General features: G+C 37.6%; 1 protein-coding gene across 1 annotated transcript; it reads right to left on the reverse strand.

Annotated features, from left to right (window-relative positions):
- Nucleotides 1-258: 258 nt before the first annotated feature.
- Nucleotides 259-27,617, reverse strand: dyrk2 (dual-specificity tyrosine-(Y)-phosphorylation regulated kinase 2). The gene is made up of 7 exons (XM_042511277.2): nt 27,382-27,617; nt 16,866-16,969; nt 12,867-13,209; nt 11,822-11,985; nt 11,174-11,563; nt 10,841-10,931; nt 259-10,357 (listed from the first exon to the last, which is right to left on the reverse strand). The coding sequence occupies exons 1-7, from the start codon at nt 27,419-27,421 to the stop codon at nt 9,708-9,710; spliced, it is 1,782 nt and encodes a 593-aa protein (XP_042367211.1). The 5' UTR covers nt 27,422-27,617; the 3' UTR covers nt 259-9,707.
- Nucleotides 27,618-27,729: the final 112 nt, after the last annotated feature.

Genomic DNA, 27,729 nt, shown 5'->3' on the forward strand with positions numbered 1-27,729 from the left:
TTGTAAAGTTGGAACCATGACATGTTTTTACATGAGAAATGAGTGACAGTGATATTAAGTGAAAGGTCATCCTCAGGAGATTACTGTAACAATTTCATTTTTACTAATTCCATGACTTTTCCAGGTTTTCCATGACCATGGAAACACTATATAAACACATTTTTGATCAAATCTAAAAACATGATTTGACACATAGTTTAAAAATCCAAACAACTTGTTCATTTTTACACACACAGACTCATGAAAAGAAACAATGTGTAAAGATAAACAATAAAATTGTTTTATTAATAATAATAATAATAATATTTTTTTCCACCACAATAAAATTTAACAAAGGCTCACTAGAAAAGTGTCGACTTCTGTGTTCTGTACAGTAGATACAGTACGTTGTAAAACTGGCCGCGGCGTGGCACAGCAGCGCATTCAAACCCCAAAAAATTCATTATTCAAACATTTTTTCCACATTATTTACAGATAAAATCCACAATAAAACCCAGCTGGCAAACGTCACAGAAATACAGCGCAACTTCACGCTAACAGCGGCTAACGGAGACCTCCCGATAGAAGCGAAAACAGCTAACGGGCTAGTAGGCTACCTGGATAGCACGGTAACGAGCTAGCAGGTCAGTTAGGCTACAGGTGCTTTCACACATGAGCAGAAAAATTTACTTTTTCTGAATGCTACCAAGAGGTCAGTTAAACCAGACTTCATGTTCCTGTGTGACTGCAGCCTGTTAATAAACTTTTTTAAAAAAAAACGAAACATCTTTGCCTTCCATTTCGAGGCTGCTGTCTACACGTACGAATATTTTTGAAAATGGATATTTTCTTCAGTGGTTTGGCCTCACGTCCACATGCTAACAGAATTTTAGTTTAGCGTTTACAACAACTTTATGTTGACTAAAATAGTATGGAAAATATGTGTAAATAAAAAAGTAAATACCTTGTTTTGCTATTGTTTTATCGAATTAATACTTCCAAAGGATTACAAGCTCAGAATTCTTGAATGTCACCCAACTTAACTATCGTTAGCATACTTTGCAAGCATTAACCCTTAAGTTACCATGTAGCTAGCTTAGGATGGTAGCCAGCGACCTAACATGATTAGCTTAAAAGAGAGGGTTATGGTTACATGTTGTTAATTATAAGATGAGTCATGTATAATTAATTATAATGGAGATTATTGCTGCAATTGGCCTTATATTTATTCACTAAGTTGTTGAAGTTCGGTGACTAAATTCTAACGTCTATAGACCGAAATCACAGTGACATTGCTGTTTTCAATAAAGAACCCAAGTGATGAGTCCTAAAATGTGGAAATTTGCTAACATTTTAGCACTTCCTGTTCCCTCGTCTCAAAGTCCATGGGTCTGTGGGTGCCTAAAATAAGGTCTGTGGTTAACACAACTTAAGAGACTTTCATGTTTAGTTCTATGACATAAAATACGTCAGCAGATACCCCACTGTGAAGCTTTTATGAGTCTTAACAACAGCGTTAACGAGTGGCTAAATGATGCATGCTGACTTTTCAGCCTTGATGTTATGTTGATGTTAGTGGTGACTGTGGTGTAGTTCGTTCTAACTCCTGGCGATTGAATTTAGGCTTTAAAAATCTGAAAAGTGGCATTCATTTGCAGAGATGACCCTGCCGAACATAATGTGCAAGTATCCAAAACTTAAGTTTGCCACAGAGCTTATTTTCTGCAGGATTCCAAAATCCAATGGAAAAATCCCATAGACTTTTTGACGACACTAACTTCCACGTCGGCCTACAGAACAACTTCAACCCTGGGGTTGTTGTTTTAGTTAAACACAGTGATCCGACCAATCTGACATTTCTGCTGTGCTTGTTTTATGCACTATTTTGCTTTGCTGTCGTCTTTATTAAACTAAATCTACCTCCACAGAAGCTAACCAATGTGCTGCTGTGGATGGGACGTAGCAAAGCATATTTTAGTCACAGAAAAAAGTCAACATCAATGTATGCTATATCTTGAATAATTTCACCCCTTTCAGACAATAGCTGACAGAAGCAGTGGCAGACCAGCAACTCCCATATACTGTGAAATAAAATTAGTTTATTTAAAAAACCTAATGGTTGCTTTGAGAAACTGCTTTAGTTACCTGTTAAAGGGTTGTCTGATGGCAAGGTAAAGCAGTGAAATATGGTCAATACAGCATTATTAAACGATTGATTTTTTTGGGGTTGGGCCTTTTTAAGCGACTAAAATTGAATTAATTAAGGCAGAGTTTGGTCAGCGCAGATTCTATGTACATGATGCAGAAGTTATTGTAAATTAACATTGTGATTCGGTCTATAGCACTATGCATGCTCAAAATATTTTTGGGTATTTGATGTCTTGTTGATTACTGGCCCGAAAGTGTTTGGAGCCATTTTCACATTCTAGTGGACGGAGATATTTTGTAAAACGAAGGTCATTGTTCATAAATATCCGTATATATGTAGACAGGGCCTTACTATCTGAAAGGCAGCTTCTTCTCTTGTTGCCGCTCTATTCACTTACTTTTTGCTTTCTGTCTTACTTCCTACCTGTCTGTCTGTTTGAGCAGCTAGCTCTCGGCTAGCTTTGTAAAGGAATGCACTTTGGTAGATTCAACCAAATGCCCTGGGTGTTAGTCACAACAATGACAACAGTAATAATCATAAAAACAATGATAACTGAGCAGTCTGAGGTACCAACATGAAAAAAACTTTAAAACCACATTAATGCTAACACCTAGCAGGTATACACTTGCTATGTGCTACTAGCAGTCAGTTAGCAGTAGGCTAGTGTTAGCTTCACTGTAGAGAAAACAAACGTCAGTGCAGCAGCTAGCGGCTGGACGCTAGCGGGCGATCGGCTAGTGTTAGCTTAGCCCTGTCGTCAGCAGGCGGCGTCGCCCGTCTGTCCCCGAGGCGACAGTTGGCTGATATGTGTCTGTACATTGTGCAGCCATGTTTTACACCCCCCCCCCTTCACCTCAACACACACACACACACACACACACACACACAAACACACACGCACAAACAGTTGACGTCTGTGTTGATCAGTTTAAAGCTACAATCTGTGGTTGGTGCGTTGGCCTGCTCTGCTGGCTCTGTAAACACGGGAGCTCATTTCTACCAACAAAATTAAATCAATAATGAATTGTTAGGAGTGTAGATAAAAAGTACTCAGGGTAAATCAAAACGATAAAGTCAGTATTTTGATTTTGTGTGTAAAAATAAGATGCTAAATAGAAGTTTTGTATTTATTCAAATTGATATTTTTTGAGTGTCAAACTGAGACTGTAAGTGAAAATAATGATTTTGTAATCTATAAAATTAAAATTATGACGCATCAGAATTTTGACTTGCTTAGTTAAAATTAAACACAAAATTCTGAGATTTGTTAAAAAACATTAGTTAAAAAAGATGGGACGTAAAAATTTTGACGTATTCTAACTTAATTATGATGCAAATTATGATTTTACAATCTCAGACAAGGACTGAAATTTTTAATTTATGAAAAATATATATATATTTTTTTAACTGTCATTTGAATTTAATTATTTTTTAAATTTAACAATAATAATAATAATTATTATTATTATTGGGTTTTTTTTCACTATTTACTTTAAATGAACCTTGTAATATGAAATAATTTTGATTTACCTTGAGTACTTTAATTTTTTCTATTCTTCCTAACTTCAGATTTTTTTCTTTTTCTGGTAGTAATGTGCTTCCACAAAACTCTCCCTTGAGCAACTGGTATTCACGCTGCATTCAGGACAACTGGGATAATCAAGGGTCCAGCCTCCTGCAGATAAAAGGTGCAACAGAGCGCACCGAAACATTGTTTTCGTCTCTTTTTCATGATGTAATCCTCCATACAGATTGGATTGAGGTCTTAACTGGATTAACCAGATTGTACCATGGCCACTTTACTTGTAATACATCAACAGAAAAAGTGTTGGCACAACCAACTTTCGGATTAACATAATTTATTTTAACATTACCGTCTTGAACAATTTCTCTTCATAATTCAAATTTAATTAATTCAGATTTTGTTGTTTTTAAGTTCTTGTTACATTTTTTTTTGTTTGGTAAGTAGAATCTGATTTAGTTCAATTTTAATACACGTTTTGAGAAAGTATTTAGGATATAAATATGTGCTTCATCTGAGCTGTGAAGCAAGCTTTTACAGCATGTTCATTATTGTTAATCTTATGCATTTGATTGACACAACTACACTGTTATTCCTCAATGGTCACACTTTTTTTCGGGGGTTTGGGAGAGGTTAGAGGTCACGGGGGTTCACATGGTGTCTTTGGGCTTTGCTGAAACAAACCAGGAGCCAATCAGCACGCAGACTTTGGCCGCCAGAACTCACTTTGACATGAGTCTTTATGACATCATTGTGAGTTGCACCAAAACATAATACGTTTTTTTTTTTTTTTAATATATTTTTGCCATGACATCGCCACTTTAAATGTGTGTGTGTGTGTGTGTGTGTGTTGGGTGGGCGCGGTCATGGCGATGAGATACTGAAGGCACAGAGTTACGACTCTCAGCACTCTCTAAAAAAATTAAAAAATTAAAAAAACACAATCAACCAACCAACCAACCAACCAATCAAATCTTTAGAAAACAAACAAATAAACATCAGAGAGGACCGCCCCCCTGAGACGGGCGGAGCAGGTAGTGTCTGTGTGTTTTACATCATCAGTTCCTTCTGTGCATCACCTCATTGTTGTCCCATGTGCTACAGTACATCACGGTTGCCAAGCCGACGGCACATCCTCCTCCTCCTCCTCCTCTTCATCCTCATCTCCATATGACTCGACTTCCTGTGGGTGCGTTCAGGTACATTTGTGTTTACGTCTACATATTTGTGTGTGTTTTTGTGTGTGAGGGAACAAGCTTTAAGAAAAACTCTCGTAACATCGACACACACACACACACACTGCTACATACAACACACACACACACACACACACACACACACGTTCAAGTATACGGTATGAACTGCACATCATAGTAAATATGTAGATTAGATTAATAAATATTAATTAAATTGTAGTAAATAAATAACGCCCCTCCCCCCCTCCCCGCACGATCACATTGATAAATCCATTTGACCTTTGATCAATATTCAGTATGACTGATCAGAGTTAATGTTTATCTTTTTCAACATTTCATCAGTTGGGCTGACAAATAGAGACAAAATAGTTTCAACTAGTCAAAATGACATTTTGATTTAGTTTTGGATATCAGTAGTTCATTTTCACTAGTAAACATAACAATTACAGTTCACTAGATTTTAGTTTCCATATACTGAAATAGTTAAAACTGTGTTCCAGATAACTGAAATAATAATCTTACAATTCCAGGCCAACATATCAATAATTTAATTTTGACTGGTCAGAATTGCATTTTAGATATCCTGATTTCCATTTATATCTGTAATGGAAGCGCAATTATAGATATCATTATTTTAAATTGCAAGAAGTCATAATTCCAAATAAGCATATCCATAATGTAATGTGAAAATGGGATTATAGTTATCTGCAACTGAGTTTGAATAGAAAGTCAAAAATATCTATCCATAGATTCATTTATCTATAGAAGTCAATGGGAAAAGTTGACTGGTTTAAGTTAAAGATTTCTACTAGGAACATTTCCACTTGTAAAAAAATTGTTGAAATTCAAGATCTGAACTGAAAATAATCAAAAATAAATTATGAATATGTCAATTTGGAATCATCAAATGTCAAAATTGAATTTCAGATTACAGATATGTGCAATCGAGTTTAAATGGTAGTAAATGGCAGCTGGTTGTAAATATGTTTACGATATCAATAATAAACATTTCCACTACTAAGAAATAATTGAAATCCTAAATTAGTATTGCAACTGGTCAAAATAACATTATAGATAAATTAATTTGGAATTATAACGTCAAAAATTAATAATTAAAAATAATAATTACAGATATCTGTGACAGCAGTCAATGGTTAAAGTTGACTAGTTGAAGTTAAGTTACAGATATTTAAAATAAACATTTTAACTTGTGAAAGTTGTTGTACTTCTTGATTTGAACTACAAATATTGAAAATTACATTTTGGATATGTCAATTTGGAATTACAGCACTTCAGAGTTGAATTATAGATATGTGTAATTAAGTTAAAATAGACGTATATGGTAAGTCTACAGAAAAGTTGTAGAACATTATAATTGTAAAAAAATTGTTGAAATTCTTGATATGCAAATATTCAAAATTAAATCATGAATATGTCCATTTGGAATTATAATAGGTCACAAATGAATTATAGATATCTGTAATTGAGTTTGAATAGAAGTGAATGGTAAATGGTGACTGGTTGTAATTAAGTTGAAGATATCTACAGTGAAACATTTCATTTGTAAGAAATTAACTATTGATATCCTTGATTATAATTGCAAATATTTAAAATTACAATATCAGTTTGATATTATAACACATCCAAATTGCAATATACTAGATAGTGTATAGTAGTCAATGACAAAAGTTGTAAAAGTGCTTGTAATTAAGTTACAGATATCTACAATGAACATTTATACTAGTAAAAATTGAATTTTAGATTTATTTATTTAGACTTTCTACTAGTCAGATTTAAATTACGGATATGTTGGCGTGACATTCTTACTAAATAGAGAGCAATTGTTGATTTCTACAATTGCTATTACTGCCACTGATTAAATGTTATTTAACGTATTTAACGTTTTATTAAATTGCAACTATTTATTTCTGTCTTTTGCTGTATCTCTGTTGGACACACACTGTGTGCTGCTTGTATGTGTCGTGTGAGTCAAAGTTTGATTGCATTAGAGTCCAGTCACACCAGAGCGCAGCAGCGGGGTGATTTCCTCATGTTATGTTGAGATTACAGGCACTGTCAGTAACGAGTGGTAAAGCTGGGTATACTGGATTATCCAGTGTAGGGTCGCAGGAAGCTGTCGAGCCTTTCCAAGCATCTATTGAGCAAGACACGGGCTACAAAACCTGCACAAATAGGAATTTAACAAAGTTTTTTTGTTTTTATCTCTCATCTTTTCTTTCTTCCCTTCATGTTTCAATAAAATTCCCTATCACATCATAAATTAATATCATTAATAATTAATTAATATCATTATTATATTTTTATCCATGTTATTTAATAATTTCTTCATTGTATCTCATATTGCACAAATTGTTTGGGTTTTTTTTGTTGTATTTCGGTGTCATTAATGTCTTTTTCGTCTTTTTGCGCTCTCTTTTTCCTCTGCAACGGTTAAATGACACCAAATTGGAGCATTTGAATGGGAACGTGCATTAATTTGCTTTTTTTCCCCTGATAATTTCTGTTAAAATGTACACTACCTGACTAATGTTAACACATTAAGAAAAGCACACCTGTATCAGCGCACACTGATGTGACTGAGCCCCGTTTTTAATGATATTATTATTTGTTTAAAAGTATTTTTAGCAGATATGTGCAGTGTCTAAAATTTCTAACTTTGAAAGAAATCCTGAATTAAAACGTCGTCACTCGTGAGATTTTGCCTCTTAGAGACGATGGATGTGAATATTTTGCTCGCTTTCGTTCCAAACAAAATTACTGAATATTACTTTCCGTCCGAGCCACGTCTTAATGAGTCGCTCAGCTGATGTAGGAATTTAAATCTTAGCTTCCTCTTTAACATGTCAGACAAAACCCAGCAGTTGCTCTTGTTTTTGTCCTTTATGTAGGATATCTTCAGGCTGTATCTGCTGCTGAGGTCAAGCTCCATAAAGTTTAAAAACGGTCATAAAACGTCTTTATTATTCAGACATAAAGGCTCCATATAGACAGTTTTAATCGGTGAATTATGCTCTGAATCGGAGCCACTGTGACTTTCAGCTCTGTATGTTATGTTGCCTTTTACTCCACATTTTACAGCCGTCTAAACAAACACTGCTCTATGCTGTGACATTATGGAAGATATATATTTTTGCGTCATGTGATTTCTGTGCGTCTGAAGGTCTACTTTTGAGGCCTGGAATTTAATTAGCATGCTAAGAAACTATTTTAGCCTTGACAATTGTTGATTTTTCTTTTCTTGTCTGTTAATGCGCAAAAGGAATTAATCAAAATGGTTGTAGTGTTTCAATAACAGAGACACCTGACATGTTATTTTAGCTTTTTGATCTTGTTTTTACATTTATGACTGGCAAAACATATTGTCATTTCATTGAATCAGAAGGTGGTTCAGCTAATTTAATGCTATCCTGCTGTTTCAGGTCATATTGCAGTTTAACCCTTTGACACCTGGGCAAGTTGGCTTGATGTCTTTCGAGAAAATTGGAAAAGGCAATGAGACATTTCAGAAAAATGACCCAGAAATTAGCAAAAAATTAGTATTTTAGTTATCAATTTTTAGAAAAGTGATGTTGATCCAGTTTTCAAGGGGTTAATTTTCCAAAAATTGGGTGCCAACGTTTCCGTTTCTTTAAAAATGATGAGCCCTTTGATTTTAACATCATATATAACTTGACTGTAAATCTGCGTTTAACTGCCCTTCTTGTCCATCTCTTTGCTCTCTACGGCATTTTGCATCCCTAATAACCAGATTTAGTTAAATAAATGGGGAACAAAATGGTGTGACTTAACCCAAACATACATAGTTCGACTCCCATCTCTTCTCTGCGAACCCTCAGAAAACTAAAAAACACTTAAAAACTCTTAAATCTGTACTTCATAAGGCTGGGCAGTGGAGAGCTAACAGGCTATGGCTAAAAAAAGGCTAAGGCTAGCCACCAGACTGCCAAAAAGGCAAATAGTGCGCCAGCTGTAGCTAGCTGACCGATTTAAAGTTTGCTAGGCTAACTGCTAGCCGGTTAAAAGATATAAAAGTGACACCTAAATATAAATAAATGGCTTTCTAACAACTAATTTGTGGTTATTAGCCAGTTAACAGTTAGCCAGCTGACAGGCACAAAGCTAACAGGTAGATGCTTCAGTCAGGGTCGCCAAGATTTCTTTTTTTCATTAATTGTGTCTTAATTTAAGTCAAAAGTGATAACAAATGCCCCCCAAGGATCCCAAACTGAAACAGAATCATTTAAAAGTGATATGAAACATTATGAAACATGATTAGAAAGCTAACTGCATTTTTAAAAGCTGTTTCTTTAGTATCACGAGGATATATCCGACCTTAAATTGTCTGCAGATATAAACTTGTGAGACTAAAGTCATAAAAAATTGTTTTTGGTGTCGATTAATCAGCTAACTAGATTCAGTGGTAAAAACATTAAAAAAAGCCTTGTTCCCTCCGTCAGCACCGTGTTTTTTTGATGTGTTTGGAGCTACAGAGTGATGATTGTCTGAGCGGCCCCGCGATCGTTTTAAACATGTGATGTCACTTCCTGCTCACAATGTGTCTGAGAATTTGAGGAGTCTGAACGCACCCAAGTTTATCTATAAAGTTTCCTTCAGCGCGGCGAACATCGCCGCCCGGCTGTTTTTGCACATTTAAACACCCCAGCGCTAAGTTTCCATGACTGCGTTTGTCCCGAACGCACTCCCGTTAATGCTGCGGAAACCAGCGTGAAAAAAACCGAACGCTCCTTAAAACTGGACAAACCCAGTTTTATTTCAGTTCCAACTGGTTTTGCTCACGAGATTTTAAACTCCCGCCGCAGCGAGCGGCGTGCGTTCACTCTCAGCTGACCAGTTTGGGCAGCACCGTCCGAGGCTGGATGTTTCCGTTGGCATCGGTGATCGCTGCCAAGTTAGTCCTGGTTTTGGAGGAGGAGGACGTGGTGGTTGAGGAGGTGGTGGCGAGCTTGGAGATGGAGGTGATAGCGCCATCTGTGGTGGTGGTGCCCCGTTTGGAGGAAGAGGTCTTCTCCCCGGTGGTGGTTCCCGTCGGCGGTTTGGGGAGTCGCCTCCTGAGCCACGGGTGGCGCAGCGCCTGGCTGGGCGTCATCCTGAGTGCTGGGTCCCACTCCAAACACTGTTTGAGGAAGTCCAGGAACAGCGGGTCGTCGCAGCCCTTTAGTGCCGTGCTCCAGTCCTTGCTGCCCGGCGGGCCGCGTACCTTCCCTCGCCGCGAGCGGCCGCCGTTCAGCACGGTGGTGCCGTCAGGCAGCGTGGTGACGGTGCAGTACCGCGGGTAGCCTTTGGACGACACAAAGTTCTTGGCTCTCTTGGAGGCGTCGAGGAGCTTCTGGCTGGGCATGCCCAGGAGCTCGATGATGCAGGCCAGCTGGTCGGCTTCGTCCTCGCCCGGCAGCAGCGGGTAACCGGTCAGCAGCTCGGCCAGAATGCAGCCCAGAGACCACATGTCGATGGGCATCCCGTACCTGGAGCCTGGAGGACAAAGATCGAAATCTTAATTCATCTAAATGATCTGCTGATGGAGCTGCTTGTTTTTGTGGTTCACTTATTATATATCAACATACTTTTATAGTAATTTCACTTTGTGTTCTTCTTGTCTTTTACATTACTTGTTGGAGTCGCATATTTTGATTTTTGTCGTGTGATGTCTGTAACTTATGCCGCTGCCAGTTTTAGCCAGGAAACTCTTGAAAAGGAGATTTGTAATCTGAAGAGGGTTTTTCTGGTTTAAATGGAAAACTAAAACTTAAACAGCATGAGCTCTCAAATGAAAGACGACATGACCAAAACACAAAGTAAATGTCGACTCTGCAGGAAATCTCACATCTTGGCAAATTTCATTTTCATGGCTGTGTTGAACCGAAACAAGGGACCAAAAATGAAGTGAAAAACTGAAGGAGCCGCTCATTAACATGTTTTAACTCAGTGACCTGTTTCCTGTTGGAAACGTCGTACCTAGAATGACCTCCGGCGCTCGGTAGAACCTGGACTGGATGTAGGTGTAAACTCTCTGATGTTCATAACAGCTAGAACCAAAATCTATGACCTGCAAACACAAAGAAAAGAACATTTTCAGATGGATGGCATGAACGTACAATATGCACAAAGGTTTGGAGTCTTTTGGGGCCAAAAATATATGAAATACACTGTATACATAAAACATTTGGTGCCTCTATGATAGCTGTTTTTATCTCTGTTACAAGAAAAGACATTATTGAAGAACATCAATATTAACTACAAACTTTTGTGTGCTTGAAAGCGAACAGAAAAGCATTTTTTGGGTCTCACTTTAATGCCGCTGCGTCCCTGCTGCTTCAGTAAAATGTTCTCGGGCTTGAGGTCGCAGTGGATGATGCGGTTCTTGTGCAGCGCGTCGAGACACTGCAGGATGGAGTGGGCGAACTTCCTGACCAGCGGGAGGCTGAAGCCCTGGAACTTGTTCTTCTTGATGAGCTCGTACAGGTTCATGCTGAGCAGCTCGAAGGTCATGCAGATGTGGTTCCTGAAGGTGAAGTTCTCCAGCATGTGGATGACGTTCATGCTCGAGTCCTTGTCCTGCTTCCTCAAGTGCTCCAGGATGCGGATCTCCTCCGCCGCCTGCCGGTGGAAGCGCTTCTCGTTGCGGACCATCTTCAGAGCCACGTGCGTCTGAGACTTGTGGTCGAAGGCCTTCACCACCTGCAGGAGGAGGAGAACCACTTTATTAACCCTTCTTCTTAACCCTAATCTCACCAAATTTGCTCTGAAAGCAGCACGAGAAAAGTGACGTAGCTTCAGGTTTCGAAGGGTTAATAGTGAAAGTAAAAGCCTATAAATTAATGTCAAAGTAGCATCAGTGGTAGAAGTAACAGTTACAAGTAGCAGACGTGGTAGGATCGCCTCTCACTGGCAGTATTTGTGGTACATATCTCGTCGTACTAGTACTAGTCGTGGTACCTGTCCAAAGCTGCCCTTTCCGATGACCTTCAGGACTTCGTAGCGGTAGGAGATTTGGTCGTGTGGAACGTGGATGTAGGATCCCTGATCATCGTCGTAGCCGCCGTTGCTTGCTCCGCCTATGACCCCCGACCTCTTCTTGGCGTTCGGACCAACAAAATACACTGAGGAGGAAAAAGTACACCATCATTCTCACTGATTTGATTTATTTTTAATATGTAAAAGAAAAATAGAGAAATTATTACAAAAACAAGCAAACAGACAGAAAAAAAGTAATAATTATAGAGAATTAAAAACATAAAAAAAAAAACAAATACACGATGACTTGGTTTACATATTTTTGAAAAGGAGAAAGAAGTACAAACTTATTTAATCCCGCTTCTTCTCCATAAGTCATTGAATTTTATTTTAATTTAAACCTACACTCTAAGTAACTTAACACATATACACACACCCACATACCCAAAAATCAAATATCTACAATTTTTTATTATTATTTACAGAAAAAAAGAGGAACATAAACTAGAAATAAAGTAAATATAAAGCAGCCAAATAAATAAACAGTAACCCGTTAACACTTGGTGACTGCACCTCGTGAAAATCATGTTTTTAATACATTATTTTAGTGTCACTCCACAAATTGAGAAACAAAAACTTTTCCTGGTGATACATATCCTGTAAGTTTTTTTAATTAAATTTTACCCTGATATTGTAACCCCCCCCCATTGTATTATATAATTATTATATTTCCTGTATAGTAGGTTATTTTCTTAGCCTTAAACATTATAATTGCCATTTGAAATACCTCAAGATCTGTAAATTTTAATAATTTTGACTGTAAAAATAATGAGTTCGTGTCCCAACATTTTTAATGATCCGTATTGCTATTTTTTTAAAAAACAGAAAGTGAATTTAATAAAGTTTTGTATTTTTTTCCCCAAACCTCTGACAGTAATTTAAATATGTTAAAACTACTGAACAGCAGGGAGTGTGGAGTGACCGCGGTTATCAATTCGATTATGAACTTCAGTTTAAACCGGCTCACCTTCGGGGTAGTTGAACACTTCGTGGTGTTCGAACGACGACATCTTGGACATGTACTGCTTCATGGCCTGCTCCGGGGACAGCGAGGTGGGCTTTGGCTTGCTGTCCGTCGACTTGTTGGAGGTGGCGCTGCCCTGCCGGCAGTGGTGGGGCGGCTCCGAGGCCGAGGTCTGGCGGTCCGGCAGCGGCAGGCCCGGCCGGGTGGAGCTGAGAGGAGCCAGGCCGTTGGGCTGGGAGGTCAGGACCGGACGCTTGTTGGTGTTCTCCTCGTACAGCTGGGTGACGTGGACCTGCGACTGAGACTGCAGCTGGACGGCGTCCGACATGACGGCTTTAGAGCCTCCCTGAGGAGAAAGACACAGAGGGACGTCAGATCAGCTGTAAACACTGATTTCAATGATCACCTCTGTCGACGAAGAGGAGGGTGGAGAGGAGAGGGAGACACTAGACAAAGACGTGAAAATCACACCTCCAAACTAAACATTAACTCTTTCATAAATGATCACCATAAAAAAACTCTTAACCCTTTAAAGCCCAGTTTTGTGCTGTGTTTAGACGCCTTTTCCAAGAATTTAAACCTTTGAAATGTGAGCAAATTTGGCTGGATTTCTCTCAAAAACATGAGAAAATATGTATTTTTTAAAAATAAAAAATATAAGCAAATTTGGTTTGATTTCTCTCAAAAACATGGGGAAATATAAAAAAAACAATTAAAAATATGAGCAAATCTGGTTTGATTTTTTCTCAAAAACATGGGAAAATATATATTTTTTAAAAATAAAAAAATAAGCAAATTTGGGTTGATTTCTCTCAAAAACATGGGAAATGTATATTTTTTAAAAATAAAAAATAAGCAAATTTGTGTTGATTTGTCTCAAAAATTGGGAATATGTGTGTGTGTGTGTGTGTGTGTAAAAGCAAATTTGGTTTGATTTCTATTAAAAAAAAGGGAAATATATGAAAAACAAAAATGATAAAAATAATAATAATAATAATAATTATTATTATTATTATTATTATTATTATTAGAGACTATATTTTTCAGTTGCTTGACCTAAAACTAAAAAGCACTGCTGTGAAAATTGCAGTGATTACATTAATTTAATAAACGTATATCACAGCAGCTCTTTCCCTGAATGGAGAATCTGTATCTTTTCTTGAGTAGTTGACCTATAACTTAAAATGGTTATAACATGGATTTTTTGTCAGGTAATTATACACTAAATAAAACATATTTATTATATTATATTCCTTTTCTGCAGACATATCCCCCTAAATCCTTCACGCTGAATCTTTAAGTCTCAGATGTCGGAAAGTTCTCGAACACAACAGAAGAAACTCTCTGCTGTTTGGAGCCTGAACGATATCGAGGTAAAAATAATAGATAATTAATGTTCCCAAATTCACAATTTGTTCCCCAAATACAGTCTCATTACTCATAACAGAGAGACAGATGTCTCTCGCTTTTTGTCTCTTTGTCTCTAGATCAGTGAATCACTCCCTGTTGCCGTGGTGACCAGCACACCTGGGTCCTTTCAGATAACAGAGGTGCATCTGGTTTCACTAACACACACACACACACACACACACACACACACACACACACACACACACGCGCGGGCCAGTTGAAAGACCTGCTGTTTGGATTCGTGTGTGTGTGTGTGTGTGTGTGTGTGTGTGTGTTGTAATCTGGCCAATACGGGGCTTAAAGTATCAAAATAAGGAAGTGAGTCAAGAGATGAAACCTAAACAATAACAAATACAGCAGTCAGAGGCGCCTGTGTGTGTGTGTGTGTGTGTTGTCAGTAGATACAGTGACATTTGAGAGCAAAGTCTTAACTCCTCTGTCACCTGACAACACCCTTACAAACACACACACGATGAACAAAATATTTATTTTTTTTTACAAGAGCTGCAATTTATGATTATTTTCCTGATCGATTAATCTCAATCTCTGAATTAATCTTAAAATATAAGATGAATAAATAGAATATAAAATAAAAATAATATGGATAAATACTATATTATGTACATTAGTTCATAAAATGTCAAAAATTAACAGACTAAAACCCAGTTTATACTGACTTTACACCAAATAATTTTTTAATCTCATTGACAATTTTTAAACTTATATTTTTTTTATATTTTTAAACTTATATAAATAATATAATAAAATCATATCAGTTTTCTCTCCAATTTAATCTTGCTCATTTGGTGTGCGTTGGTCACAAAAAACTAAAGCATAAAAATTAGTAAATTTTGAAACCATGTTTACATTTGCAATATTACCACTACTATTGACAATATTAATATTATTACTAATACCAATCCAAATACGACTGCTACTGTTAAAACTACTGATACTTCTGGGCTATAAAAGGTTGTAAAATCAAGCCAAGAAAAACCTCCTCACTCATTAAATATGTGGCGATTGATAACCGATAAGGATCCTCTGATCAGTTTCCCCGGACGATCATGTTGTGATAAATAAATAAAAGCCTCCACTATAAAATCCCACGGGAAAACCTGCTAATGCTAACGGTCTCTCTGAAGGTAATGGCTAAATGCTGCATCAGTTTCTTTGTACCGTGTGTGTGTGTGTGTGTGTGTGTGTCCTTCACACCAGCCTATAAACCAATCAGCTGTTTAAAACATCCTGGAGCGGAGGGCTATAATTAGCCGCGTGGCTGCAGCTGACTGTTTCAAAGAACTGCTGCTCAGCTTGTTGCCTCACAGAGCGAAGCACATGCTAACTCGCTAACTGCAGCTCGGCCTGCGTGACTCTGATACAGCGGCCGGTTGGTGTCGGGATCAGACGGCACCAGCCTTCAGAAGCCAAATGGCAACCATAGCAACGGGCCGAGCGTATCTCCGGTGGGCAGAGTGGGCTATCAGTAGACTGAACGATTGGTGGTTCATTGTTAAATTAAATTAGCACATATTTGTATGTATGCAGAGGGAAAAAAGACCAAATGTTTTAACCCTTAGGGGCTGTTTGGAACATTTTACGCGCTTTTCATACTTCATTTATTGATAATTTTGGCTGGGTTCATGCGTATGGTATACATTATGGCAAGATTGTGTGTTTTTGTTTAATCTTTGAATTTCCAGCTCAGCTCCTACATTAACTCTAAAATACACGGAGTGAATAAAATTTCACATTCATACAGTTTAGTGCACAAAAATGCTCCATTGAAACCCATTCAAACTGCAATTTTTGATCCCACAACCATCAAAGCATAAAAACATATATTATGTTTATCTGGGTGTCATTCTGGGCTTTTATCTTGGAATTTGTCATTTTTACCATTTTCCATCTAATAACGTCATTTTATACCATATTATATGATGTTTCCATTATGTGCACTGTCACAATCAATGTTGCTGCAAATCACTGACAAATTCCAGACTGTGATAATTTAAAAAAACATGTATTTGTGATTAGGACTGAAAAATAAGTAAATGAAAGTAGAAAAAAATATAAATGTACAGTATTTTTTCAAAGTGCTGTTCGGTCTATTACACCCACATTTGGAGGTTGTAACCCACCAAACAACAGCATTAACCCTTTGAAACCTGGGCAAATAGGCTGAATTTCTTTGACAAACATGGGAAGATGGCAATGAGCAATTTAAGAAGAAATTACCGAAAAATTAGTAAGTAAGAAAATGACTTGAAAATTAACTGAAAACAACAACAAACAAATGGGAAATGACCTGAAAATGTGATTAAAATTACAATAATTCTCTAAAATAATTTTAAATATTTATTTATGATAAATATAAATATAGTTTGTTTTAGAAATGTTTCCTTTGCCTTTGAAAATATTTTTCTAAATTAATAATTTCTTGCAAATTGCAGTACATTTTTCTGCTCAGAGTACTTGTGAAAGGCATCAGAACGCAGCACTAGCAAAGTGATGTCGATCCAGGTTTAAAGGGTTAAAACAATACACTATCACTAATAAAGTAAAAAGAATGGCGTGAGCTTGTGTTTGTACCGTTAGGGGGTGATGGTTGTTGTTGCGAAGTCGCGGCAACGCGACAGGCGACGTTGTCTGAGAGCCACTGTGACCTGGAGAGTAGACCGGCTCGCCCGCTTTGCCTGGAAACAGAAGAGAAAGACAGATGTTAAGTTTCATCTATTTGATTATTCATATACACACGAAAATATGGATGTGAGTTTTATTTGTGTCCAGTGTTGAGATAAATCCAGAAGCCACAAGAACTGCTGCTAGAAACGCCATCGCATGTTAAACCAGCCCGAAAATGACGTCTGCAATAGTTTGATTTTGCGATCATCAGTCAAAATCCAATCTCACATTTAAGAAGATGGAAGTGCTGAATATTTTACATGTTAAATGATAAAGTGATTAATCACTAATCAAAATATAATCATTTCAGCACAACCCCTGCACCCACGATCCCCTGCAACCCCTGACAGAGGTCCTCGCTAAGCTCCAAAAATCCTAGAAATGTCCTAAAATCTTGGAATCATCTTAAAATCCAAGAAACGTCCTAAAATCCGAGAAACGTCCTAAAATCCTAGAAATGTCCTAAAATCTGGGAAATGCCCTAAAATCCAAGAAACATCCTAAAATCCTAGAAATGCTCTAAAATCCTGCAAATGTCCTAAAATCTGGGAAATGCCCTATAATCCGAGAAATGTCCTAAAATCGTAGAAATGTCCTAAAATCTGAGAAATGTCCTGAAGTCTGAGAAATGGCTTAAAATACTAGAAACGCCTACAGTTGTAGAAACATCCTAAAATCCAACAAATGTCCTAAAATCCGGTAAACGGCCCAAAATGAGCTTAATGTCCTAAGATCCAAGAAACATCCTATAATCATAGAAATGTCCTTAAATCAGTGAAATGTCCTATAATCATAAAAATGTCCTCAACTCCTAAACATGTCCTAAAATCCTAGAAATAGACTGGACGCAGGGGGAAACTGCTACCCTCGCTCCATCAAAAGTGAAAGAAAAAAAACCCAAGAAATCCACGTCCAGCATCTCAGCGTGTCTGATTAAATGTTCGACAGGATACTTTGTGGTTTCGGCAGCAGTTAGCTCTGGAGCTGTCTGCCGCTGTCTTGTCCTCACGGTGACGCTGCCAGGTTTGACTACATGACAAAGTATCAACCTTTCAGAGGTACAAGATGTGTCGATGCCTCCCTTCAGTATATCAAATAGCACATGACATGACCGCCACGAAAAGACCTCCTTACGTAACACACATATCAGGATGCTTGTCAAGCTCCCAAAATACTCGAAAGTGGTTCGGATCCCTCCGCCAGACTGCCGTGTTTTCACAGAGAGATCAGAGTTAGATTAGATATGTTTAGACTCATCTCAGACTGACACATTTGGCCTTTATCGCCCTCCATATATAACGGTTATTTTAAAGATGTGCCAGCGCACCACCTCTTAAATCCCCGAGTGCATCAATCACAGCTAATCATGAACTCCGATAACCTATGATGCTACGGCCGAAGCATTTCCACCAGACGATATCCAGCAGCGACTCTCGCTCTGATCATGCAAATATTTATTATTATTTATTTCCAAAGCCTTAAATAGATCTTCAGGGTAGGGGTCGACCGATATTGTCTTTTCAGGGCTGATACCAATAGAGATTATTACTAGTTAATGAGACTGATAACCAGTATTTGGAACTGATATGCATTTAGGATAAAAATAAATATCTTTTTGTCAATGTTTAGAGTTTGGAATAAAACAAACTCTAACACAAAATTTTGTTCACATGCCTTTAGCAAATGTTTTATCAAAACTGAAACTTTCAACATCATATACATCATAAAATTTACCAGCAACTTTTTTTCAAGTAAAAATAAAAATAAAAATGAATGAATAAAAATAACTCTGAGGCTTTACAAAGTAAAGCTCCTCCCTGCTGACACTTTACTTGCAATTTTTAATTGATTCATTTTTATCGGCAATAATTAAAAGATAATCGGCAAAATGCCAAATATCTGTATCAATAATAACCAGGACGATAATCTGAGTGGATTGAGCCGTCAGTCAGATCAGTTTGAACTAGGATAAAAATAACTATTTATTTATTTTCCAACATTTCTTTTTCAATTTAAAATCAGATATATTGTGCACAGTTAAAAAAAAATAATGTCAGTTTTTCAATTTTATTTATGTTTCTTGACTATTGCAGAGCAACAATTTAGGGGATCAATCTGGATCCATATATTCTCTGATTTTCTATTTATGGAGCGAGAACATTCATTAAGAGCGCCACTGAAAGCTGTAAACATTAAAAATCAGCTTTTCAAAGGATTATTTTAGCACCTTTTTTTCTACCAGAGAGGAAAATTATAGTTAGCGTCAACCTCTACAGTTTCTCTGGTCAAATTAGGAAAACATGCTGCTCAGGATCCTGCGGTTTCCTCTATTCTCTCTGCTGATCCCTCACGCCTGAATTCACTGTTGTCCTCCTGACATTCACTTTTTCAGCCTGGCAGCTTATAAAAACTTTTTTTGGCAGTGAATCCCAACACAAAGCAGCTTTTTAGACATTTTTCTGTTGTTTGCTTGCAGACGTAAATGTCAAAGAGGCCCTTTCACGTAACACAAAGTCAATGGAGAGCGATTAATTGTATTGTATTGATGGTTTTTATACTGCGAGGCATTATAATAAGCTATATTTCTAATATTCTGCCCTCCTTGTACAGTATAAAGCAAACTAGCTTAACATCACTGCAAACTATAACCTCAAAAATGAGCATGGTAGATGTTCAATTTTGCTGCCTGTTATTTTTTTTTCGTAGTTTTTTGTTTAGTTTGTCTGATTTGGTTTGATTTTATTTTTATAACGACAAACAAAATGAACATGGGAGTTAAAATAGGACCTTTATGACGTTATTATCTTGGGTCTTTCTTTTGCGTTTTTAAGAAAATACTTAATTCACATGATAACATTGCGAAAACGAACCTTGTGTACACCGATCCGCAAAAACAACAGAAAACGCTGTAGCATGAATGCCGGGCCAACAGTTGTAACTTCGTAATGATACACCATAGAGGACCACCACGTGCAGGACGTCACCGTTCTCACGGGATCTGCGCGTTTCCTGTTTATACACGGCGACAGAAGGGGTTCCTCTTTCAAAAGATCACACTCGGGAACCTGGTTTCAAAAGTTTGCATTTTCAGGCCCCGAAAAATGCCGCTGTTGTGTGAATGAAAGGCAACACCAGAATAAAAGTCTCATGCAAGAGCCGTTGCCGTGTAAATGGCGCCTCAGTAAAGGCGGGGTTTATCGCTGAGCCGTTGTATTGGGCTGCATTAGATTTTACAGGTGTACCTGAGAACGTGGCCTCTGAGTTTATAACGAAGTGAACCAGACTTGGACCAGACTGACCCGGGCCACAGTGTTCCTGTCTGGAGGCTGCAGGGCCTGCAGGTGGACTCAGTCTAAGGAGGATGAAGGTTTTAATATAGACCGATAATCCTCAGTCTCTCTCTCTGCAGCTTCACCTCCTTTGATGGCAACATGACATCAGCAACAACACAGCGGGGTTAAAGGTCAGAGGTCACGGCGGACCGCTATCTTAACGGTGAGCGATAATACACGTTGTACTTTGACCGACTTTTGTTTCCACCGTGGTATCGGCTCCTACGGACACTTTACACATCTGCCTCAGTATCAGCACTAAACACAGTCAGGGACTTACTCTCCAACAATAACACAGCAACGTTTAACGGAAACGTGCATCAGTTAACAAAAGGTTAACAACTTTAAAGACACAGTAAAAGGTCACTTATTCCTAGTTTGTTTCTTACTTTAATCGTTTCATTTCTTGATATGCGTCAAATATATGCAATATCTGCTGTTTATTTTAAAATCCTCACATCTGAGAAGCATTTTTTCACTACTTTTGGTTAAAAAATGTTTGATTATAAAAGTAGTTGATGATTGTTTTCCTAATCCTTTCAGCTTTTGAAAGCTCAGTATCATCAATACACAGTACACAGATACAGTATCTTATAATATACTGGAGTACTTAACCATCAAAATCCTTTCTTTGTCTTTGATTAAATGCTAAAATCTATATGTTTGACTTAGGAACACAAACGCTACCTGAGAAAGCTTTAGACACTCTAACCACAGTTTAATGGGAACTTTAAATGTAAAATATAAAACCTCAAACACACACGTGTATTGAGATATACAATCACAAACATAAGGCATTAAAAAAAAATCTGTATTAATCCATTTGCAAATAATGTCAGAAAGAAAACAGTGAAAAGTGTTCATTGTAATTTCCCTTGTTTTTGCCCGACTAACAGTCCAAAAGACAAATATATTTTATTGTCAAAAAATACTGAGGACAAAAGAAAATATTCACATTTGAGAACAAAAATTAATCACATTGCGTTTCAGAGCTACTGCGATTTGCTTCAAAACTGATTAAACTGACTAACTGATAACCAAACAGTTGTTTAAAGGAATACTTCGACCACAAAATGATCATTTATTTACCAGTTTTTCACCTTATGTTACAATGAATTTGTGAAGAAAATGTACTTTCTCTCACATACCTCCGCAGTAAACGAAGAATCCAAAAACAGAGGAAATTCTTGAATTGAAGTTATGGGGGTCCACGTTAAAGAACAACAAAACTATGCCAGACTCCATTGACAAAAACAGTAATTTTATGTCTCTGAACACAGAAGCTGCTGGTCCACTGCTGCGTCCATCGGATAGTTAGCTCTGTTTTACTGTGTGACTTTGGTGTTTTAAAGGATTAGTTCGGACTCACTAAAGTCACACAATGACACAAACTATCCAACATATTAAGGCAGCAGTAGACCAGCAGCTTCTGTGTTCAGTGAAGTAAAATTACTGTTTTTGTCCATGGAGTCTGGCTCTAAAGAGAGCATAGATTAGTTTATTGAACATACGACTGGATTAATGTGACTAGAGTTGCACTGCACGAGTGTGAGAGTTCGTTGTTTTGATATAGTTTTGCCGTTCTTTAACATGGACCACTATAACTTTGATTCATCAAGAATTTTCTCTATTTTTGGATTCTTAGTTCACCGAGTTGGCATGTGAGAAAATCTACATTTTACACGGAAAAGTTTCACTTTGAGTTCCTCGGCAGAAAGGTCTGTCTGTTTGGGAAATACGGAGCACACGACTGGATAAATGAGACTTGGATTGTAATACACCAGTTATGTGAGAGTTTGTAAACAAATGTTTAGATATAGTTTTGTTTCTGACAATTGTGGACAATTTCTTAGTTCAAAAGAAGACATAAAGGTATGCAAAAAAACCCCCAACTTTTCTTCACAAATTCAACTTAACACGCAATGAGTAACTGATCATTTTTTGGGGTGAAGTATTCGTTTGCTGGATGTAGAGTTAAGATTACTGATGAAGATGACAGGAACAGCGTGTGATGTGACAGCGAGTCTACACACAGATCTCGGAGCTGTGGGGTGAATGAATGAACCCGCTCGGCAGCAGCTTCCTGCCCGTGTTCGTGCAGGTTAACGCAGACAGATGGTCTCTGCTGCTGCTCTCTGCCTCTAATCTCAACGCTCTCTGTAATCCTGCTAATGAGGACGACTCAGATCCACGCCGCAGACTGCCAACACGCTGTAAAACAGCCACATCTACAAGTGCATGCAAACAATACGGCCTCTGATGTGCAGCACTGTCAGGGTCCATAACCTGCAGCTGCAGCACAAACACGCTGCTGTAAAACAATACAGCCTCTCTGATTCATCTCCACAGGGATCCTGCTAATGACTGACGGCCGGGACACAATCAATGCATCAAAAACTCTTCTGATAGTTATCAATACACAGGAGCTCCAATCTGCTCTGATCCCCAATACAGAATCTCTACAGCATGAATGATGAATTAATTCACCAATGAGACAATTAGTTGATAGATCAAACAAATTATTTATCAAACAAAATATGACAAATAATTTCTTCTTACAGCCTCTCAGATGTGAGTTTTTACTACTTTTTTTCTATTTTATAACATTTTATAATTGAATATCATTGAGTTTTGGACTGCTTGTCCAACAAAAATGACAATATGACATTACTTTTTTTAAAATGTTGAACGATGAATCACTTTACGATTATTATCAGATTTGTTAATAATGAAAATGATCATTTCTTACTTGAGACATTTTCTTTCTCAGTGTCTAAATGTTGTGTACAAACTACAAGTTAAACTGAAAAAAAGTATTAAATCCTCTGCAATGATTAGTCAATCCATCTATTACGCCCTTATTTGGATAACCAGTTGATTATTTCAGTCATTTATTTCAATAAAATGGACAAACATTTTTCTGGTTTCAGCTTCTCAAATATTAAGATTTCCTGTATTATATCTTTGTGAATTGAGTAGATTTTTATTCTGAGCTGCTGGTTGGACAAATTACGACATTTGAAGACATCATATTGTGCTTTCTCTACTATTGCAATTGTAATGATCATTAAGTCTCTTCTATAGTGGAATTAACATCATATTATACACTCTATTGTGATGGCCCACCAGCAGATGGAGACATTAAATACAAGGCTTTTCCATGTATGCAATATTCATTCATTGTGAAAAATAATAAAAATAATATATAAATAATAGAAATTTAAAGAAATGGTTTGTGATATTTGCAGAAATTAGCACATTGGCTGAATCTTAAAATTAATTTCAAAGCCAATATCTGCCGATACCGCTGACGTGCTGATATTATTGTGCGTCCAAACACTAAAAGTGACACAGAATCTCATAAAAAACTCATAAAAGTCAAACAATGCAGCTGCAGTTATCAGCTTATATTGCTTTACTGCAAACATATTAATATCTGTTTGTCTTTGCAGATATTGTACAAACAAATTGGTTTATTTTTATGTATAATTCTTTTGTATATTTGATCTTCCTAAAATCAAGCTTGCCACAGTCTGATTTTATTTGTATTTTCCTTATTATTACTCTTATAGTTATAACAATAATTTGGTGTCTTTTTGTTATTATCACCAACTGTATTTTTTTTAACAAACAACAACAAAACAAACTTTAAGGAACCAAGAAAAAAAAAACATTTTGTAAGAATAAAAAAAACAATAACTTATAAGACATTATTGCACCATTAATCTAACAAAACAACAAAAATAACAGCCTTAAAAAAATCCAGTATTGCTCAGGCTCTCATTCAGACTGTCCCCTCAGCGCTGCCTCAGCTCCTCAGTGTAACGGTGCCGTGCTCTGCAGGACTGTACAGTACATACTGATAATGTAACATGGATCTATACTGGAGAGCACATACAGTTTCTCTTGCTGCCAGCCTGACAGATGCACGCTAACAGAGTGGAAAAGCAGCGTGCTGAATGTGAATTTGACACCGAGCTGGAAATGCCAGAGTGCCGGCGAGCACGCCCGGCATGCTGCTCGACAGGACGAGTGGGAAAAATCTGCAGCAACATGACCGCACATTTGCAGCGCTGCAACGCTCAGCTGGTTCACAAACTCTCAGAGGTGCTGAGTACAAAATCACTAACCTAAAAAAAGCAAAAAACAAACAAAAACCTTCTTTTCATTTCAACCTGTTGACATTTTGACCAAGTGGTTATCAACTTTTTGGGTTGATTATCCAGGTCCCTCCATCTGTTAAAATGTGGGTAATTGTCTCCACTTAATATTCATATTATTCTCTGTTTTATGGTTAAAAAACATGTCACTGAATGCCAAAAAGCAGATCTGATGTGTAGCTTAGAAAATTAATTTCATTCGTTTTCACAGAGAGCCCAAAAGCCATGTGAATACAAGTTATATTTAACAAATGCAACAATTAGAAATTTGACATTTAAACTTTAATAAAGTCTCATTATGGATCACAAACAGCAGCCAATTATAAATCAGAAATTTGGCACTGGTGTCTACTGGAAGTGAGATGTCTGCAAATTTAGGGTGTCATACACTTCATGTTTTGCATTCATTTAGGCACCAAAGGACAATTAAATGAATGTAATGCATAATGCAATAACACTCGCAGGCATTCAAATATCATCCTGCTGCAGATCAACTTTTCTTATTTTATGTTATCTCTGCTGAGTCAGCACACATGCAGGCATAATTTGCTCTTCAGTCCTCATTTGTTTCAAGAAGTCACCTCAAGTCTTTTAGCGAGATTTCTGTTCATGCTCAGAACTTTCTACAAATTCAAATCATGTCCCACATCGGTGTTTTCTGAGAAGTTTGAGAGAAAACAAAAAGTCCTGTCCTACAGGCCACGTTATTGCTCTGCACTCTAGTTTCCCCACCAGACCATCTGAAAGACACAGAGCCCCGTTTGGGACTCTCTTTGTGCGAGACAAAATTTAGTGGCGGTTTCTCTGTCTGTAGAGCACAGTTCAGTCACTTGAGGTTTTCCAGCACGCCACGCTCAAACATGGGATAGCTTTCCACTTTGGCGCACACGACTGAGCACCGGAGCGTCGTTCCAAAGTAAAAAATAGTCACTTTTACAGACTGTGCTATAGGGCCGCCACTAAATCCCAGCTTTATACCAGCCCTGCATTGGCAGCATCTTCCCGCTCCTGTGTGTAGTAATACATGCATCACGGCATCCTGCAAACAAAGGAGGCATGACGGGCATGATGTTTAACACGCGAGTGCTCGCCTTGAGAGTGACAAATAATATATACATCAGCAGCACTTCCTAAACAATAACAACATCTTACGCCTGTGTTTTCTTCTTTGTCGTAGCCGCTATGCTAACAGCCTCTTTTTAAATCTCCGGTGGCGGGTCGCACGTGTACACACGTCGTCAAAACGTCACACCTCGTGCCGCCCATGGTCACGTTTTTTTTTTCCCGCTTTCCGTTTTACACAGAGCTCGCTGTTACTACCTCAGAGCCTGACTGATACTGGAATTAAGGACTGCTGTCAACGTTTAATCTTTGTAATGATCAACACATCAGGCTAGGAAATATTTTTGACATGCAAATAAATTTTGTTATTACAGACATGAATCCTGGTATGCACAAAGCGGGCAAAATAACAGTAGAAACATAAACTTTGGCGGACAAACTGATCCTGAATTATCACAAAAATATCTTTGTACTACAATTTAATATTACTTATTCCCTGCTGTATATGGCAATACCAATAAGCTATAAGTATAATAGTAATATTGAACATGCTGATATACTGATCAGACTTTAATCCTGTCTGTAATACGTGTCAATCAATATTAGTTTTTCAGGGCAAATACCGATTATTAGTAGTTAATGAGACTGATATTTGGATCTCATATGCATTTATAATTTTCTGAGTATTTGGACTATATCATACTCCAACACAAAACTTTCTTTAACGGCAAATATTTAAAACTTTCAACATCAAATACTGCAGGTTCCCAGCAACTTTTTATAAAAAGTGAAATAATAAATTAAATAATGAACAAATTAAAATCGCTCCCTGAGGGTTTACGAAGTAAAAGTTCCTCCAATGCTGACACTTTCCTCGCACTTTTTAAGTAATTAATTTCACTGCGATCACTAAAATAAAATACCTAAATAGTACAGATAATCAGCCAAATGCCAAATATTGGCCCCAATAATCATCCAGGCCGATAACCAGTCGACCCCAAGTCTGTAACCACATTAATATCATATATCCACATTAGAATTATGATAAATACAATTCTATAAATACCTATTACAATGCTAAAAACCTTTAAAAAGTCAATGTTTGAAATGGAGAAAGCAGTTTCTAACACTACAAAACGACAGTTTCAGGCTTAATAACAACGTAATAACAGCTCCATGACAACATTAAACATGTGTTTTTCAACCCACTACAATAAAACAGGGCGTTTTTAAGAGCTGACAGCTGCAAAAAATACATTTATGCTGACTTTAAATCACCAATAGCGAGACAAACTGACCTCTGACTGAACTGAAGCTTTATTTCTGTCTGCCGAGCTGGAGGCCAAAAATTACCCAGCAACGGAAAAACACACACACACTAAACACCGCCAAATTTCATACTCAGCGTTTTATAAAAACCCTAAAAACACCGAGATATCTTACAGACCCTGAACACGGATGTTATAGTGTTATTACGGTGTTATAAATCAGACATAAACAGGCTGTAAACACACGGAGAAACCCGTAATACTGCTGCTGTCACCTCTCATCTGTTAGCTAGCTAGCTAAAAATAAACCTGACAGACAGCGCAGGAAGACGTCCGGAGCTGCTTCGTTTTATCTGCTTTTTATCGACTTATTTTAAACATTTAATAAAAATTAAAATAAGATTACCAGTAATTTAATCAGCAGACAAAAAAACAGTTTCTATTCAGTTAGCTAGCAAAGCTTTGAGCCCTTTTCCCTCAAGTGTTTTTATCCCCTCGCTAAATTAACGAAGCTAATGAGAACCGGGGGGATCAGCGGAGTGTCCCCGCAACACTAGCCGAGCTCAGGCGCCCTCAGGCCGGCTACAGAGGTTGTGCTCACCCGTCGGGAGGACCGAGGTTCCGGGCTTCTTGGTTAACATGGCGGCCGCTCCTCTCCTCTGGACACAGACGGACAGGTCGCCTCCTCTTCCTCCATCTGCAGCTCCTCCTCTTCCTCCTCCCTACTCCTCCTTCTGTCTAATCTAACCCCCCCTGTTCACTAACTCCTTCACTCTCCTCCTTCTCCTTAAATTCACTGTTATTATATTATTATTAACCTGCAGCTCCTCCTCTTCCTCCTCCGTCTCTCTCTCTAACTCCTTCACACTCCTCCTTAAATATACTGTTCCTCCTCCTCCTCTCTTTACACCCACCTCTTAGTTTTATCATAAAGAAAGAACATTTCTAA

This window comes from Plectropomus leopardus, chromosome 22 (assembly GCF_026936395.1).
Source record: "Plectropomus leopardus strain MGB_pleo_1.0 chromosome 22, ASM2693639v1, whole genome shotgun sequence".
Classification (NCBI taxonomy): Eukaryota; Metazoa; Chordata; class Actinopteri; order Perciformes; family Serranidae; genus Plectropomus; species Plectropomus leopardus.